At 42.4% G+C, this 16,040-nt stretch overlaps 1 protein-coding gene across 4 annotated transcripts in view; it reads left to right on the top strand.

Moving 5' to 3' along the window:
* Efcab5 (EF-hand calcium binding domain 5) overlaps positions 1-16,040 on the top strand; it is a 137,294-nt gene that overhangs the window by 105,244 nt on the left and 16,010 nt on the right. For all 4 annotated transcript variants that reach the window (XM_037201494.1, XM_037201493.1, XM_037201492.1 and 1 more), the window contains 6 exons: positions 451-679; positions 6,397-6,549; positions 10,113-10,213; positions 11,312-11,565; positions 13,075-13,361; positions 14,778-14,874. In XM_037201494.1, the coding sequence (XP_037057389.1) occupies positions 451-679; positions 6,397-6,549; positions 10,113-10,213; positions 11,312-11,565; positions 13,075-13,361; positions 14,778-14,874 (1,121 nt within the window). The remainder of the gene's footprint in view (positions 1-450; positions 680-6,396; positions 6,550-10,112; positions 10,214-11,311; positions 11,566-13,074; positions 13,362-14,777; positions 14,875-16,040) is intronic.

Genomic DNA, 16,040 nt, shown 5'->3' with positions numbered 1-16,040 from the left:
TGCTCTTAACTGCTAGTCCATCTCTCAAGCCCCATGATCCTAATTGGTTTTACCAGATCATTTCTAGACCTCACTCTGGAAATGCTTCACTGTTTAGGGGCTCAGCTTTACAATGTCGGCTCCATACCTTGTAGCCCCAGCATTTGGTACATATCTATTTCCTCGAAGATCTAGGGTTGCCTCTTTGTCTCTGCTTCTCTTTTGCGGTACTGGAGATGGAACTGGGTGCCTCACACATGCCACACAAGCACTCTACCTTTGAACCACACTTCTAGCTCTGTAATGATTTTTTCAAATCTTAACAAGTCAGACCCTCTAAACTAGTGATATTACCTGATTCACCTTCCCTACATATATTGCTTAGAATTGTAGAAGACTATATTTTGTTTTCTCTATGGTTTAGTCTAAAGCCTGCAACCTTTCCCTATCCTTGTATCCACTTTTCAACAGTTTTACAGTAGTGGATGAAGGCAAGCCAATCCATGTCCCTCAAGTTCAGCACCATGGGAACATCTTCTTCTGGAATAGTTCCCGAAGGAAGAGTGAGCGTCATGGGTCATTCCTGGCTCTGCCTCTTCATGATGCATATATGAGGATCTTTGGGGTCCTGGCAATTGACACTCTTCGAGATCCCCATGAAATAAACATCTTCCTACATCATGAGATCAAATTCTATCAGGTAAGTTAGAAAGTCTACAAGAGCAGTAGTCAGCAGCTTCTCTGTCTGGATGTCTTCGAAGTCAAACCCAGAAGCAGATAAGGAGAGTAGGGCTGGATGTAGACAGCATCATCATGCTTGTTCTGTTTTTTTTTATGGATCAGCCTTTTGACAGGTTCCCGATAATTTATGGAAAGACTTGGACACATCCATGCCTGAGCCTCTCTGGGAATATTGTTCATATGTGTCTCCTGGCATGAAGCATAGGAACAGAAACTGATGCTTTGTGCAGAACCAAAGACCAAACCACTGAGACCCACAGAATAGGAACAAATATGTAGAAGGGTGTGTGGGTTAGCTTTAACTATTAACTTGACACAACCTGGAATACCTGGGAAGAGAGTCTTCATGGGGACTTGTGTAGATTAGGGTAGCCTCTGGGTATGTCTGGGCGGGGGACTGTTATCTTGATACTTAATGATGTGGGAAGACCCAACCTGTTTTGGGCAGCACCACTCAAAGGCAGAGGGGTCCCGAACAGTGGTAGGAAAAAGCTGCCTGAGCACAGAAGCAAGTGAGCAAAGAGCCTTAAGTTTGTTCTCTTTCTACTCCTGACTGCGCCAGTGATGCTTTCTCAGCAGTTCTCAACCTTCCTAACGCCGCGACCCTCATGCTGTGGTGACCCCCAACAATAAAATTATTTTCATTGCTACTTCATAACTTACTTTGCTACCGTTATGAATCATAATGTAAATACTTTTGGAGATAGAGGTTTGTCAAAGGGGTCTTGACCCATGGGTCAAGAAGCACTCTTTTAGATGCTTTAAATTCCTGCCTTTCCTTCCCTGAAGTAATGCACTGCAATTTGGTGTTAACCCTTTCTTTCCTGAGTTGTGTCAGGATTTTTTTTTCACAGTAGCAAAAACAAAGCTAGGACAAGGGATATGTCTGCTTTTATTAATAGTGCTCCCTATCCGTTCCTTTGTTCTTTCCACAAGAGGTGTGATACGCATCCTCACAGCTCCTGTTGAGTGTTGTAACTTCTGATGAAAATGAAGAAGCCCAAATATTTCTTGAGAATTCTTGTTTTCAAATTAGATCACGAAAATGATAGGCACATTTCAGACTGAGAAATAGCTAGAACATCTAGCTCTAATTTTATGGGTAGAGACTGCAATTAAGCTATAGATTTAAAGCCACGGAGGCTGTGGTCCATTGTAGTCTGATGTTTCTTCAGGCTGCCAGCTCACATAATGACACAGAGACTTATTAACTAATTAATTATGAAATCTCAGCCTATAGCTTAGGCTTGTTCCTAACTAGCTCTTATAACTTAAATCAACCTATTTATATTCATCTATATTCTATCATGTGGTATTACCTCTCTTCCATCTTGCACCTCCTGTTTCCTCTCCATGTCTCCTGGTATCTCAGCCTTTCTCTTTCCCAGAGTCCTTTCTGGCCCCAGAAATACCACCTATACTTCCTGCCTACCTATTAGCTGCTTAGTTTTTTTGTTAACCCCAATCACAGAAAATACATCTTCACAGTGTACGAATATCCCACAACATTTCCCCCTTTTTGTCCAAATAAAAAGAAAAGGTTTTACCTCTAACATAGTAAAACTATATACAGTAAGGACAATTATCAGGTGTTGTCTAAATAAAGAGGAAGAGTTTTTAACTCTGACATAGTAAAACTATATACATTAAGAACCATTATCAGGTAAGAATTATATTTACAATATCCAGTTCATTTGTATCTGGCAAATTCAGAGAAAGTACTGTACTATCTATCCTATCTCAGTGAGTCCAAGTTTTAGACCTAAACCATTTTCAATTACTATTTGTATTACCATCATAAAATTATCTTTTCAGACCTTAAAACACCTTCTTAGATAAACAACTTAAGCTTCTATGTTTCTTTGTTTGGTTTTTTGAGACAGGGTTTCTCTGTGTAGCCCTGGCTGTCCTGGAACTCACTCTGTAGACCAGGCTGGCTTCAGCGTCTATGTTTCCTAACCTTATAAACTTTATATCTCATATGTAAGTTTCTTTTATGAATTTGGTAACAAGGAAAACTATAACTACAACTATCTTGTCTTCAACCCCTCCAGAGACCTGAGAAGGATATAATGTTACCTGAATAACAGGAAGTGCAGAGCAAGTAACTTCCTAAACTAAGAAATGACATAGACATCTGGCTGCCTGGACAGTCACCCAAGGTTCATCTGTAATGTTGGGGCATCCATCTTTGACCTGTGGACTTAGAATATCTGACAGAGTTCTCTGTGAAGCGGGAATTTTGAAGGACTGTCCTACCTTGTCTTGGCAAAGTTCAACATTGCTTTCTTTTGTGTCCTGCTTGTCCAGTTTAGACATCATACTGTCAGCAGTCAAGGCAAGGGCAGTTTCTTGCCCAGTGGCTAACTTTGCCACAATAAAAGCAAACACCATATGGAGGTTCTTTGATTCCCATCATCCCTTTCTTTAAGTAAATTGGTGCTGCCAAGAGCAGACGTGTCTCACTGTCATGAAAAGCCTTAGGTTATTAAAACATCTTAAATGCCATATTCTGTTGGTCTCTGAGTGTTTGAAGACCACCTATTTATCTAAAATATATCTCTGTTTAATCTTGAAAACATACCTAACATGACTACAAGTTTAATTATTAGAGATAACTAACTACTAACCTATATTTCTCAATTATCCTAAATAGCTTTCAAGGACTAGAACTTTACATTACATTTTAAATTGAGCTGCACAGGTACAATGTCTAAAACAAGAATAGAAACATATACACAGTATAACAAAAACAACCTTAAATTTGTATCAACATACAAAACCCCATATCAATGAAAATATTTTAGATTAATAGTTGTTTTTTTAGCTTAAATGTAGATTTACTAATCTACCCTTTTATTCTTTCTATACTATAGCTCTCCTTTCTTCCCTTCAGAAAGAGATCCCTGAATCTAATCTCCTTTGTTTAGTTTTATTCCTGACCATGATCAATAACAACTTGTAACCAATCCCCCTAACAATGACAAACATCCATACTTCACCAAATGACCAAAAACTACCCATGCCACCTCTTGGGAATGTGGACATCATCTTCTCTAGACTTCTTACTATTGTCTGGGGGTGATGACAACTTTAGGGAACCCTGAGAAAATTGGGATAATGATCAAGTCCTGGGAAAACTAGCTGTAACATTTGTGGTCCAGTCTCTGTTTAATGAGAAAGTTCAGAGCTTACTTGAAGTCCTGGATAGAGTAGTCTGTGAGACTGGATCTCTCAGCTAGCAGCTTTGAAGTTGTTCTGGATGCAGAATTTTGAGGAAACTGCAACAGAGGCATTCTGAGAGGCTGGGTCACTTGGGATAATTGTCTTTATTTGTGTCTGGTCCTTTTTTTCTGAAAAAAAAAACACAAAAACTTTTAAAAGTAACATATATATCTGTATTAATGCAAGTATGGAATGTGCAGTGTACACAAGTCAGCTAAAGATGATGTTTTTGTTATATGTTGAGCAGGCAAAAGCCATCTGTCAACTTTATAAGTCCGTTTGGATTGCATAACCAAACTGTAATATAAATCTCTATTCATGCCATATGAAAGGATGGCATGCAATAATAAGTCATAAAGACTCTGTAGCCAACAAGGTTTATCATGTCTCATCCTGTCTCAGAGTTGTTCCCATATCAAGGGATCAGCTTACAGTGTCTTGTAGTCTTTCTTGTTGTTTTTCCCTCATGTCTGTAGCCAAGATTTTCAGGAGGTCTCCCCAATCAAATCTGATCCTTATTAATTTTGAAGGGAACCATAACTTTCGATTCCTGTGGAAACAAAGCCATAACCTCTTCCCCAACACAAAATATTTTCTGACTTCCATTTTGAAGTTAAGACATTCTTAAAATGTATAAGTTGGTTTAATTTAGCAGTTTCCATAATCCAGTGTCTCTCAGCAGTTGTTATTCTTTTCATATTATTTTACTCTCTCTTTAAAGACTTTAATTTATTACTTTTAAACTATTTTCTCTATGACCGTGCATATCTATTTTCTTTTCTTTCTTCAGCATCTAAGCACATCTTTAAGCATATTGTACCTTTTTAGAGTTTTGTGTGTGTCTGGACCTGGCTTTCTGAGCACCTGCAGCGTTCCCTGACCATGAGACAAACCTTAACCGGCCACCCCAGCCACTGCACGGCTCTGGCAGCTGGCTCCTCTACCCCCATTCAGTTCCCTGAGAGCCTAGCCTCATGCCAGTGCCTTTATTACCCCAGCTCTGGGAAGCTGCTCAGTCTATGATGCAGCAGGCATTTTTACCCAGCATTCCAGCTGCTCAGGTGCTCTGCTGCACAGCAAAGCCTCTTAAAAGAGACCCATCTCTATACACTGAGCTGCCCGAGAGACCATTTTCTTACAAAAAAAAGTCTTATGTGGATATTGGAGTCTCCAGGTTGGATTCAGATTTTTCTTTGGGCCTCTGGCTCACAAATAACGAGACAGAGACTTATTAATTAATTATGAAAGCTCAGCCTATAGCTTTGGCTTGTTCCTAACTAGCTTTCTCCTCTTCCTTAGCCTTTCTCCTTCCCAGAGTCCTCTCTGTCCCCAGAAATACCACCTATACCTCCTGCCTAGCTAGTGACCATTCTGCTCTTTATTAACCCCCATCACAGCAAATGCATCTTCACCCAGGGTACACGTATCTCACAACAGTCTGTGGGCTGTAGCAAGTCAGGAGATTGCTGTGCCCGTGTTCTGTGTGGGTTGCTTTGTGTTTCGCTTCCCCTTTCACCTTCCTGGCTGGGTAACTGAGGAAACGGGCAGGTTCTTTCTCTGAACATCGTTTTAAATAAGATTCATTCTCATGTCAAATGAAGATGAGACAAAGGTATCAGAAAGCAAATGGTAGAGTATGGAACTGTCAGTAAATTAGCTACTTATGGTCTTATTAGTGAGCATGCCCAAATGATTATAAATTAGGCCATTAGTCCTGGAAATTGAACCCCTGGGTTACCATTAGATGACTTTAATCAATCAATCTATCTATCTATCTCCCTTTCTTGAATCTGATCTCTGTGTCTGTCTCTCCCACATATGTTGGTGTGAGTGTGTGTGTGTGTGTGTGTGTGTGTGTGTGTGTGTGTGTGTGTGATTTTGAAGAATTTGTGGTTCCTAGGGTTTTTTGAAAAGGTTACAACTGGTATTATGGACTTCTCTGTGGAACAGTCTTATGCTTATAGGAAGACTGTGTAACAAGCATTTGTAGATCTTGAAGCCAGACATATTCTGTTCTGTTGACCTGATGGTAAAGGCCATAGATATAAAGAAATTAATATTGGGAGTCAGGTTAATTCTAGGAATTGGTGGATTGGTAGGTGTATCTCTGTGAGTTCAAGGTTATCCTGGTCTACACAGCAAGTTCTAGGCTAGGCAGGCAGGACCACATAATGAAAACCTGTCTCAATAATAATAATAGTAAAAGGGCTTTTCCCTTCTAAGTTTATCTTCTTCTGACAGCACATATCTATTGCAAAGCATAGAAAGTTATATGGGCCTCTCTACACTTTTGATGTCTTGATGATCCTTTTTGCCTAACAGAATCTCAGAGTACCTTTTGAGAACTGATTTTTAACTAATTTGTTGATCATAAACTTAAGAGACAGTTATTACTGGCCACTTTGCAGTTTAAAAAAAAAAAAACGCAAGTTGAGTTGTCTGTCTTCACAGGGTGTTGCCAAGGCCTTCAGCACTGCCTATCACTACGTCCACAGCAGGGAGCACATCCTGCATACTGTCATCACTGGCATCAGGTGGCTCTTCAGTATCACATCCGGCATCGCCTCCATCACCACGTTCTTCATTGAACCTAGCTCCGAACAGGTAGGCAACATTGAAAACATAACTTTTCAGTGTTATACAGTTATTAAATAGTAGTGTCTTGTTAATGCTTCAGAGTCCTATCATCAGGGATGTGGCTCAATGATGATAGATCACTTGCCAGGAAGCTCAAGGCTCTGGGTTTGATCTCAGAACCACACACACAAAAAGCAAAACAAAATTATGACCCCAACTCAAAACTCTCAGTTTCACATAAGAAGACTCTATTACAAATTGTCTTAGGCGAAAAAGAGTGTCTTTGAACCAAATGAAGAAGGAGCAAGAGTCGGCTGGGGAGCTAGCTCAGAGCACACAGACACTTTTTTACAGGTGTGATGAGAGTTCAATCCCCGGATCCGACACGGCAGTAGGAGAGAACCAACTACTGAGACTTGTCTTCTGATCTCCACACGTGTGGCACACATAACCTGCACACACACGTTTGTAGGTGAGCAAGACACTGAGGGAGAATTTAGCTGGTCTCCAGTGTGACCAGATCCAGGACAGACTTTCTCCATAAGGCAAGTGAGATACTTAGGGGAAAAATAGATAAAGAAAATGTGGTATACTTACAGAAGGTTTTACTCAGTTGTTTTAAAAAATAATCATAACATCATGAAATCTGCAGACAAATGGGTGGAACTAGAAAAAAATCATCCTGAGTGAGGTAACCTAGATCTAGAAAGACAAACATGATCTGTACTCACTTATAAGTGGATATTAGCTGGAAAGGAAGGGATAATCATGCTACAATCACAGACCCAGAGAGGCTAAGTAACAAGGAGGGCTCAAGGTGTGTGTGTGTGTGTGTGTGTGTGTGTGTGTGTGTGTGTGTGTGTGTGGTGAGGGAGATGCATGAATCTCCCTGGGAAGGGGAAATAGAATAGATGTCTAGAGTGGACTGGAGGTGGGTAGGGATAGGAATAGGATGGGTCAGGTGGGAATGGGATGAAGAGAGAGTACTGGGAAGATGACTGGAACTGGGGGGGGGGAACGGGACATTTCAGGGTGAGGTAGAAACCTAGTATAATGGAAACTTCCAGGAATCTATGGGGGGTGACCCTAGCTAAGACTCCTAGTAATGGGTGATACAGATTCTGAACTGGCCATCTCCTGTAACCAGGCAAGGCTTCCAGTGGAGAGACTGGGACATCAACCCAGCCACAAAACCTTTAACCACAATTTGTCCTGCCTGCAAGGCTGCTGGGGTATATAAAGGTGCTGCAGAACTTGTGTGGGTGACCAAGGTCCAGCTTGAGAACCATGCCGTGAGTGGGATCCCTCCTCTGACACTGTGTGGAGGGCCAGGAACCAGAGGCCAGACAGCCCAGAGGCCTAAGAGAGAACCAAACGTGACTGGCAATAAAGTAATTAATTAATTAATTAAAAAGATACTATGCTATACTCGTAGACAGGAGCCTAGCATAATTGTCATCAGAGAGGCTTCATTTAGCAACTGATGGGAGCAGAGATCCACAGCCAAACATTAGGTGGAGCTTAGGGAACCCTGCAGAAGAGCGGGAGGCAGGAGGAGGGTCAAAGCCACCATAAGAAAACACACAGAATCAACTAACCAGGATTCCTAGGGGCTCACAGAGACTGAACCGACAATCAGGGAGCCTGCATAGATCTGACCTAAACCCTCTGCTCATATGGTTGTATAGTTTGGTCTTCTTGTGCGACTCCTAACAATGGGAGTGGGGCTGTCTCTGACCATTTTGTCTGCTTTTAGGACCCTTTTCCTCCTACTAGGTTGCCTCATCCAACCTTAGTATTAGGGGAGGTGACTAGTCTTATTGCACCTTGATATGCCATGTTTGGTTGATGTCCTGGGAGACCTGTCCTTTTCTGAAGGGAAATGGAGAAGGAGTGGATCGGGGAAAGGGAAGGTGGCGGGGAGGGGCAGGGAGAGAGGAGGGAGGGGAAACTCGGTTGGGGTGTAATGTATGAGAGAAGAATAAATCATAAATACATAAATAAATACTCTTTCTTTCCCCAATTAAAGCATTATGTTTGTAAGAGCAGATTAGTTTGTGTATATAATGAAAACATGGCAGTTAATAGCACAGTAGTCTTGAATCTGAGCCGAGGTGTTTCAGGTAGTGTTCCTTGGTGTTGTATGGCATGACATGGTGCACATGTTGTGTGTCACATGATGGAACATGGGCAAAGGCTGCTGGAAACATCTCCATTCATTTTGATTTTGAATCAATGATGAAAATTTTATGTACCTCCTCCTACATTTCATGGGTTGCAACTTACATTTAAGAGGCTCTAAGATGTGTCCTAAAGGTTGAAAACTGCTTAGAAGTCCGGGAAACAAAGATGTGCGCAGAGAATGAAGAAGAATGTTGGTGAGGAAGGAGGAGAAGGGGGGGGGAGTGGGGTCCTAAAAGCCGCATGAAGGAAAGCTTATCAAGAAGTGAGTGTTATGCTGGAGAGATGACTCAGTGGTTAGGGGCAGGGGTTCAATTCCCAGAACCCACATTGGATGACTCACAGTCACCTGTAACTCCAGCTTCAGGGGTTCTGATGCCTCTGGCCTCTGAAGGCACTTTCACTCAAAGGTACATACCCACACATAGATACACATAATTAAAAATAAAAAATAAATCTGAAAAAGAAAAAAAACGAAGTGCCCAGTGTGGTGACACACACCTTTAGTTCCAGCACTGGAAAGGCAGAGACAGGTGGATCTTCATGAGTTCAAGGCCAGCCTGGTCTACATAGCTAGTCCCAACCAAAGTAACATAGTAAGACCCTGTCTCTTAAAAAAATGTGAATGTTCAACAAATAAAATGTTGCCAAACAGTAGACGACGATGACTAGTATTTGACCAATAGATTCGAAAATGACTCACTCAGAACCTTGACAAGAATAGATATAGCAAAGTAGTAGGGACAATGACCTTATTGAATACTTTTTATTGCACTTATTTTCCATAAGCTTTTACATACTTTATGAATGTTTTACAATGCTTTTTGTTGTTGTTTATTGTGGTAACATCTTACCTGGGCTGGCTTGGAATTCACTGTGTAACCAAGACTAACCTTAATTTATGGTCCTCCCATCTCCACCTCCCAAGTGCTGGGCATTACAGGCATGCACTACCATAGCAGGCCCGCAATGCACATTCTAATATGAGAAACACTATAAACACACAGCTTAGCCAGGTGTGGTGGCACACGCTTCTAATCCTTGTACTCAGGAGGCAGAGACAAAGTGATCTTTATGAGTCCAAGGCCAGCCCGGTCTACACAGGGAGTTCCAGGCCAGTCAGGGTTACTTAGTGAAACCCTGTCTCAAAAACAAAACAAAACAAAACAAACAACAAGAAAAAAAACAAACACACAGCTTTTTCAGATACAGAAAAATATATGTATTAAAATAATCTTATTCTTTTGAAATTTTTCACTTTTGGAATATTATTCTTTAATGGCTCAGAAGATGTACAATGTCAATATCCTTAAAGCCAGAACTCATCTAAACTTACCTAGTTTTTCCCTCTTTATCCAGCTCCAAAAGTCCAATTACTGTTTTCAGATGAGATCTCTTCTCTCTTTTAGGAAGACTATGTTTTACGCAAAATGATGGTCACGGAGTATCTCGGTCTAACAGAAATCCATACAGAACCCCCAACCATTTCAAGGAAGTCGAGCATCTTCAGGTATAAGACACATCTGGTCCACCTGACTGGTGTGATCATAGATCTGAAGACACAGCTTCTGCCTTTCTCAGGGCACGTGCTCTAAGAGCCCATTTATTATTTTTTAAATTTGCCAGACAACACTTCCTTTGCTCTAGTTCTATGAACGTTAGAAGGCATGCGTTCTTCTCATCGCGGGCACCAACAGAAGAGGCAGCATGTCTAAAAGAGATGTGCCTGCCTCACTAGAGAAGGAAGCAGCCTCTACATGTCCATGAAAACCTCAGTTTCTCCCTGAAGCCGGTGTTGCAGCCCGCTGCCCAGATCCCCAGCATGCCTCTCTCTGGCCAGATGCTGTAGCCGCTGCTACAGCTTTGCTGCAGGGAAACTTTCTCTAAGGAAACACTCTGAAGTGATTTGAGCCCCTTAGGAGCTACCCAGGATTTCCCTGAACTCCCCCATCCCAGACCCCCCACCACACACCATTGACAGCCAATGACAGACTAGGGCTAGGATGCAAAAGCCCCCGCTTGCCTTAGAAGAAGACTTAGTCTTTGGTACAGTTGACATCCCAGATCTCCTCCTGGGAACCAGGCTGGGCAGGCTGGATCTGCACACACTTAGCTTCTCCCTATCTGCCCATGCTTCCTCAGTCCCCTGGTTTCTCCAGGGAGCACTTCCTCATAAGCATCTGCTTATTGTCTGAGGCTTTGCTTCTAGGGAACCTTCCAGCATTTATCTAACACATTTTAGACTATCAGTACATTAAAAAAAAAAAAAAAAACTAACCAGATAAGTATGACCACCAGCGGTCAGCCAGTAAAGAGGAGTCTCATGATGCAGACCAACCTGGGGCTGCTACCTCAGGTGATCTTGTCAGGGAAGGCTCTCTGCTGAAGGGATGTTCATGAAGAGAAGCATCCAACTGAGTCAAGCCAAAGGACAGTCACGTGAAAGTGACGGGTGCAGAGCCCTAGGCAAATGATAGAACGATGGCAGGCGCATTGGGGCGAGGCGGGCGCACTCGGGCGAGGCGGGCATAAGGGAGTAATTCAACTCGGTGGATGCTGTGAGCAGGCTGATGTGTGACAGACCCGTGCTTATTTGGTTTGGTTTCAGAGATTTTCTCTTTAAGTGCACAGACACTTCAGAAGTTATCTTGGCTTCCAGCAGTGGAGAAACCCACATTGTAATTCCACTTCGCCAAAGAACAAGAGAGGCTATGGGAGTCCTCGATGTTAACATCGGCCAGACTAGGATGTTGATGTATCAAGAATACAAAGATCTACAGAAAATGACGAAGATGATCCAAAATGCCTGCGATGAAATACTGGGCGAATTATCTGGAGAAATCAAGAAAAACGAGGTCATAGGTATTGTGGATATGCTAATAGTCTGGATTCATGGTTTGCTTGGAGGAAATCACAGACACTGAGATGAAGGATGTAGTTTCCAAAGTTGATCGTTTCACTATGGAGATCTTTCCATGTGAAAAGAATCCCCTTGGGCAGGCTTACCCTGGTGGGTATGTATGCTCTACAACCCAGCAAAGGGCAAACACACCATCACCTCAGTTAGGACCTTCCAGTTAGAAGGTAAGAGGACCCATCTGCTGTGAAACGTGTTAAATCTGCATGCTCATTGCCTTTGCCATAAACTTATGAGGGCAATAGCAGTAACCCATTTCACAGGCACAGAAAGTGAGAGTCGGTAAAAATAAACAACAGATGGGAAAAGCTGGACTCAAACTTGGTTTTGGCTGTTTTTTCCACAATCTTTCACAGCATCAAATAATTCGAACATCTTGTTTTACAGATTAAAGAGCTAAAACCTACAAAGCTAAAGTGAATTTCCAAGTTTCAATAACAAACCACTGGCTGGTCAAGCCCAGTCCCCTAGTTCTTGGAACTCCATGTACTCTAGGCTACCCTTTGTACTGTGTACCCTAGGCTACCCTTAGCACAATATCATCTTAGAGAGTGGGTGAGAAGAAAGCATGAAAAACCCTCAGCGAGAATGAACTGGACAGATTTATAGGAACAACGGTGGGATTAAGTGGAATGACCTATAGCTGTAACATAGAGTGTGTAGAAGGACAAAGGCCAAGTGTGGCGACACCAGCCTGTGATCCCAGCTACCACAGAGGCTGATGCAGGAGGATCACTTAAGATGAGAAAGAAAATAAAGGAGGGAGGGGGAAAAGGGAGAAAGAAGACACATGCCCTGAAAGTGTCCGGTATGTGCAGATTCTGAGATCAAGCAGCTTTTATTCGAAGCCCTGGGGATTAACCCCAGAGACAAGGCAGGTACTCTTCCACTAAGCTCAATCCCTAGCCCTATTTTTCATTTTTACTTTGAGACAAAGTCTCACTACATTGTCCAAGCTGGCCTTGAGCTTACTATAAAGTTCATGGAAGACCTTGAACTCATAACTCCCGGCCTCAGCCTTCCACATAGCTGGGATTATAGGCCTGTGGTACCAGGCCCAACAAGTACTCATTCTTTTAATTCCCAGGTCTCATCAAAGAAGTAGGGATTGACCCTATTCCCATAAAAGAATATCTATATATCTATATATATGTATATACGTATGTATGTATATATTCAAAGGACAATATAATTAGTAATGGAGAAAGTCTTTAAACTAAGCCCTAACTATAAAACTCAGATTTTTGGATTGGTTTTTTTCCCTTCAATTTTTAATCGCTAAATGATACATCAGATATAATTCTATTTTGCTTTTTTATTTCATGATTAGAGAAACTAAAATTTCTTAAGATGGTGGGACATGAATCTCTTTTGCTTGAAGAAATAGTTTATTTTAATATCCTCGGACTCCTGTAAGAGAATAACCTCTACAGTCAGCGCGTGTGTAATTGCAGAGATGGAGAAGGCAGGGGAAGTCACGCGGGCAGGCGTCCTCTTCTTCCGGGTCATGCTGCAGGAGCTTCGGGAATGCCTCCAGCTCCTCACTTCCATGGACTTTGTGTCTCTGCTGCTCTATGAGCACAGATCTCGCGAGGACGTGATGCTCTCTTCAGACATCGGTTCCCAGGATATAGACGCCAACGTGGTCCTTGTGCACGACATCCTGAAAGGATCTATCTTGTTCTCTCAGCAGGAGATAGAAACTTCCAGTGACTTGGAAGAGTGGGAAAAGTGGAAGTTTGTGAGTTTGGGGTGACTTTTGTGAGTTTGGGGTGTCTTTTTGTGAGTTTGGAGGTGGCTTTTTGTGAGTTTGGGGTATCTTTTTGTGAGTTTAGGGTGTCTTTTTGTGAGTTTGGGGTGGCTTTTTCTGAGTTTGGGGTGACTTTTGTGAGTTTGGGGTGGCTTTTTGTGAGTTTGGGGTGGCTTTTTGTGAGTTTGGAGGTGGCTTTTTGTGAGTTTGGGGTGGCTTTTTGTGAGTTTGGGGTGGCTTTTTGTGAGTTTGGAGGTGACTTTTTGTGAGTTTGGGGTGGCTTTTTGTGAGTTTGGGGTGGCTTTTGTGAGTTTGGAGGTGGCTTTTTGTGAGTTTGGGGGTGGCTTTTTGTGAGTTTGGGGTGTCTTTTGTGAGTTTGGAGTGTCTTTTGTGAGTTTTGGAGTGTTTTTTTTTTTAATTTTTGGTGTACAAATTATAACAGCAGAACTCACAGGTATACAAGATGCAAGAACCTTCTCAAAGGAAAGACCCTCATGACCCACCTCTGTGTTCACAGACAACACAAGTGACATCTCAAAAAGCCCATGTTTTGTTATACTTTCTCACAAGCCCTCTCCCCAAAGCACATACCTCAAAGCTAACCATGATCTTGACATCCAACAGCAGAGATCCATTTTTTTTTAGTTCTTCACATGTTTATTCTTTTATCATATATGTTTAGTATTGTAGTGGGTTGTATGTAGTGATTTTTTTTATTAAGAGATTTTCTATTCATTTTACATATCAACCTCAGATTCCCCTATCCTCCCTCCTCCCACCCGCAGCCTCCCCCCACAATCTATCCTCCATTCCCACCTCCTCCAAGACAAGGTCTCCCATGGGGAGTCAGCAGAGCCTGGTACATTCAGTTGAGGCATCAAAAGGCAGAGAGAGAGCATCCAAATTAGCAAAATCAGAAATGAAAAGGGAGACATAACAACAGACAAGGAAATCCAGAGAATCATCAGGTCATACTTCAAAAACCTCTACTCCATAACATTGGAAAATCTAAAAGAAATGGACAATTTTCTGGATAGGTACCACATACCTAAGTTAAATCAAGACCAGATAAACTATTTAAATAGACCAATAACACCTAAGGAAATAGAAACAGTCATTAAAAGTCTCCCAATCAAAAAAAGCCCAGGACCAGATGGTTTCAATGCAGAATTCTACCAGATCTTCAAAGAAGCGTTAATACCAATACTTTTTAAATTGTTCCACACAATAGTAACAGAAGGAACGTTACCAAACTCCTTTTAAGAGGATACAGTGACTCTGATTCCCAAGCAGAGATCCATTCTGCCTGTTGAGAACGTTCCTGTGTGGGATTGTGGAAGCTAGGGGGCTGGGCTCTGTGTTTCTGCTGGGTGATCACATAACTTTTCTTTTGTTCTTTCTTCACAGTACATTAACAAGTACTTAGTTGAGGATCTTTGTGTGTTTGATCCAACTGCTATCGATGTGAACGTTAACGTACAGCTTGTTATGGACTATGTCCTAGGTAAGGTTCTGCCTAATAATTTAAATATATAAGCAGAAAAAAACTGTGAGAGATTTTCATTATAGTAAAACAAAAGGTTCTTAAATTGAGTTTACATAAAAATTTCCTCTATCCCCTAAGGGGTCCATGCCACACTTGAATTCAAAGGTATGTCTGTCTCCCCTTACTGACCACACGTGTTCCTTACCCAAAACGTACTCATTCCGTGACTACATTACTCAAAGCTTGTTTATAGCTCTCACTACTGAGGAAGCTGAGTCCGGAGGATCACTTCAGTCCAGACAGCCTGGGCAGCCAGACGTTGCAAACCTGCATCTCAAAGCAAGCAGTGAGAAATGGAACATTAAGCAAAAAAACTTTCTGGTTTTAGCTCCAATAAAGAAGCCTGGCTTTTAAGGTTGTGTTCAAAGGAATCAGTAACAACAGCAATAACAAAAGTGGATACTGTCCCATCTGCCGTGTGCGCGTGTGCGCGTGTGCGTGCGTGCGTGCGTGTGCATGCGTGTGCGTGTTTGTGTGTGTGTGTGTGTGTGTGTGTGTGTGTGTGTGTGAATATTGAACATGCTAGGCACGCACTCTGCCCCTAAGCTAGACCCCTACCCTCTTTACCTTTTCTTTTGAGAGTCTCACTAAGTTGCCTAGGCTGATCTTGAACTCTAAAACCCAGGCAGGCCTTGAACTTGCGATCCTCCTGCCTCGGCTCTTCTGAGTGGCAAGGATTACAACTTGTCCCCTGTATACTTTCATGTACTTCTTCTAATCTGAGGACTTTGAAGTCCAGAGAAGTGAAGTGTGCATCCGGGCCTCTGTCTCCAAGCCCAGCCTCCCTCCAGTCTCTGGTTCTTCCTTTGGAGAGAGTTAACACCCCCCGAGAACTGCAGCACCACCCTCCCGTGTGTGACCACTTTGTCTAACTGGAGTTCTCCCCAAGACCTTACTCCTCTTTGGTCCCCACCAACCTGCCAGCCCCGCAGCCTCGAGCCAGACCTTGCTGCCAGGGTTCCTTGTGTTCCCGAGTGAAGGTCCCCTTCTTGGACAAGGACATAGACACCCAGCGATCTTCAATGCAGACCCTCTGTCATAGAGAATAAGGATGAAGAGCAGCCCTTGCCATTCTACACCCTGCAGGTGCACCCATAATAAGCCCATCCCCCACCCAGGAGAGG

The sequence above is a fragment of the Peromyscus leucopus genome, chromosome 8b (assembly GCF_004664715.2).
Source record: "Peromyscus leucopus breed LL Stock chromosome 8b, UCI_PerLeu_2.1, whole genome shotgun sequence".
NCBI classification, from domain to species: domain Eukaryota; kingdom Metazoa; phylum Chordata; class Mammalia; order Rodentia; family Cricetidae; genus Peromyscus; species Peromyscus leucopus.
Note: the sequence above shows the minus strand (reverse complement) of the source record. Positions and strands in the feature narration are given on the sequence as shown.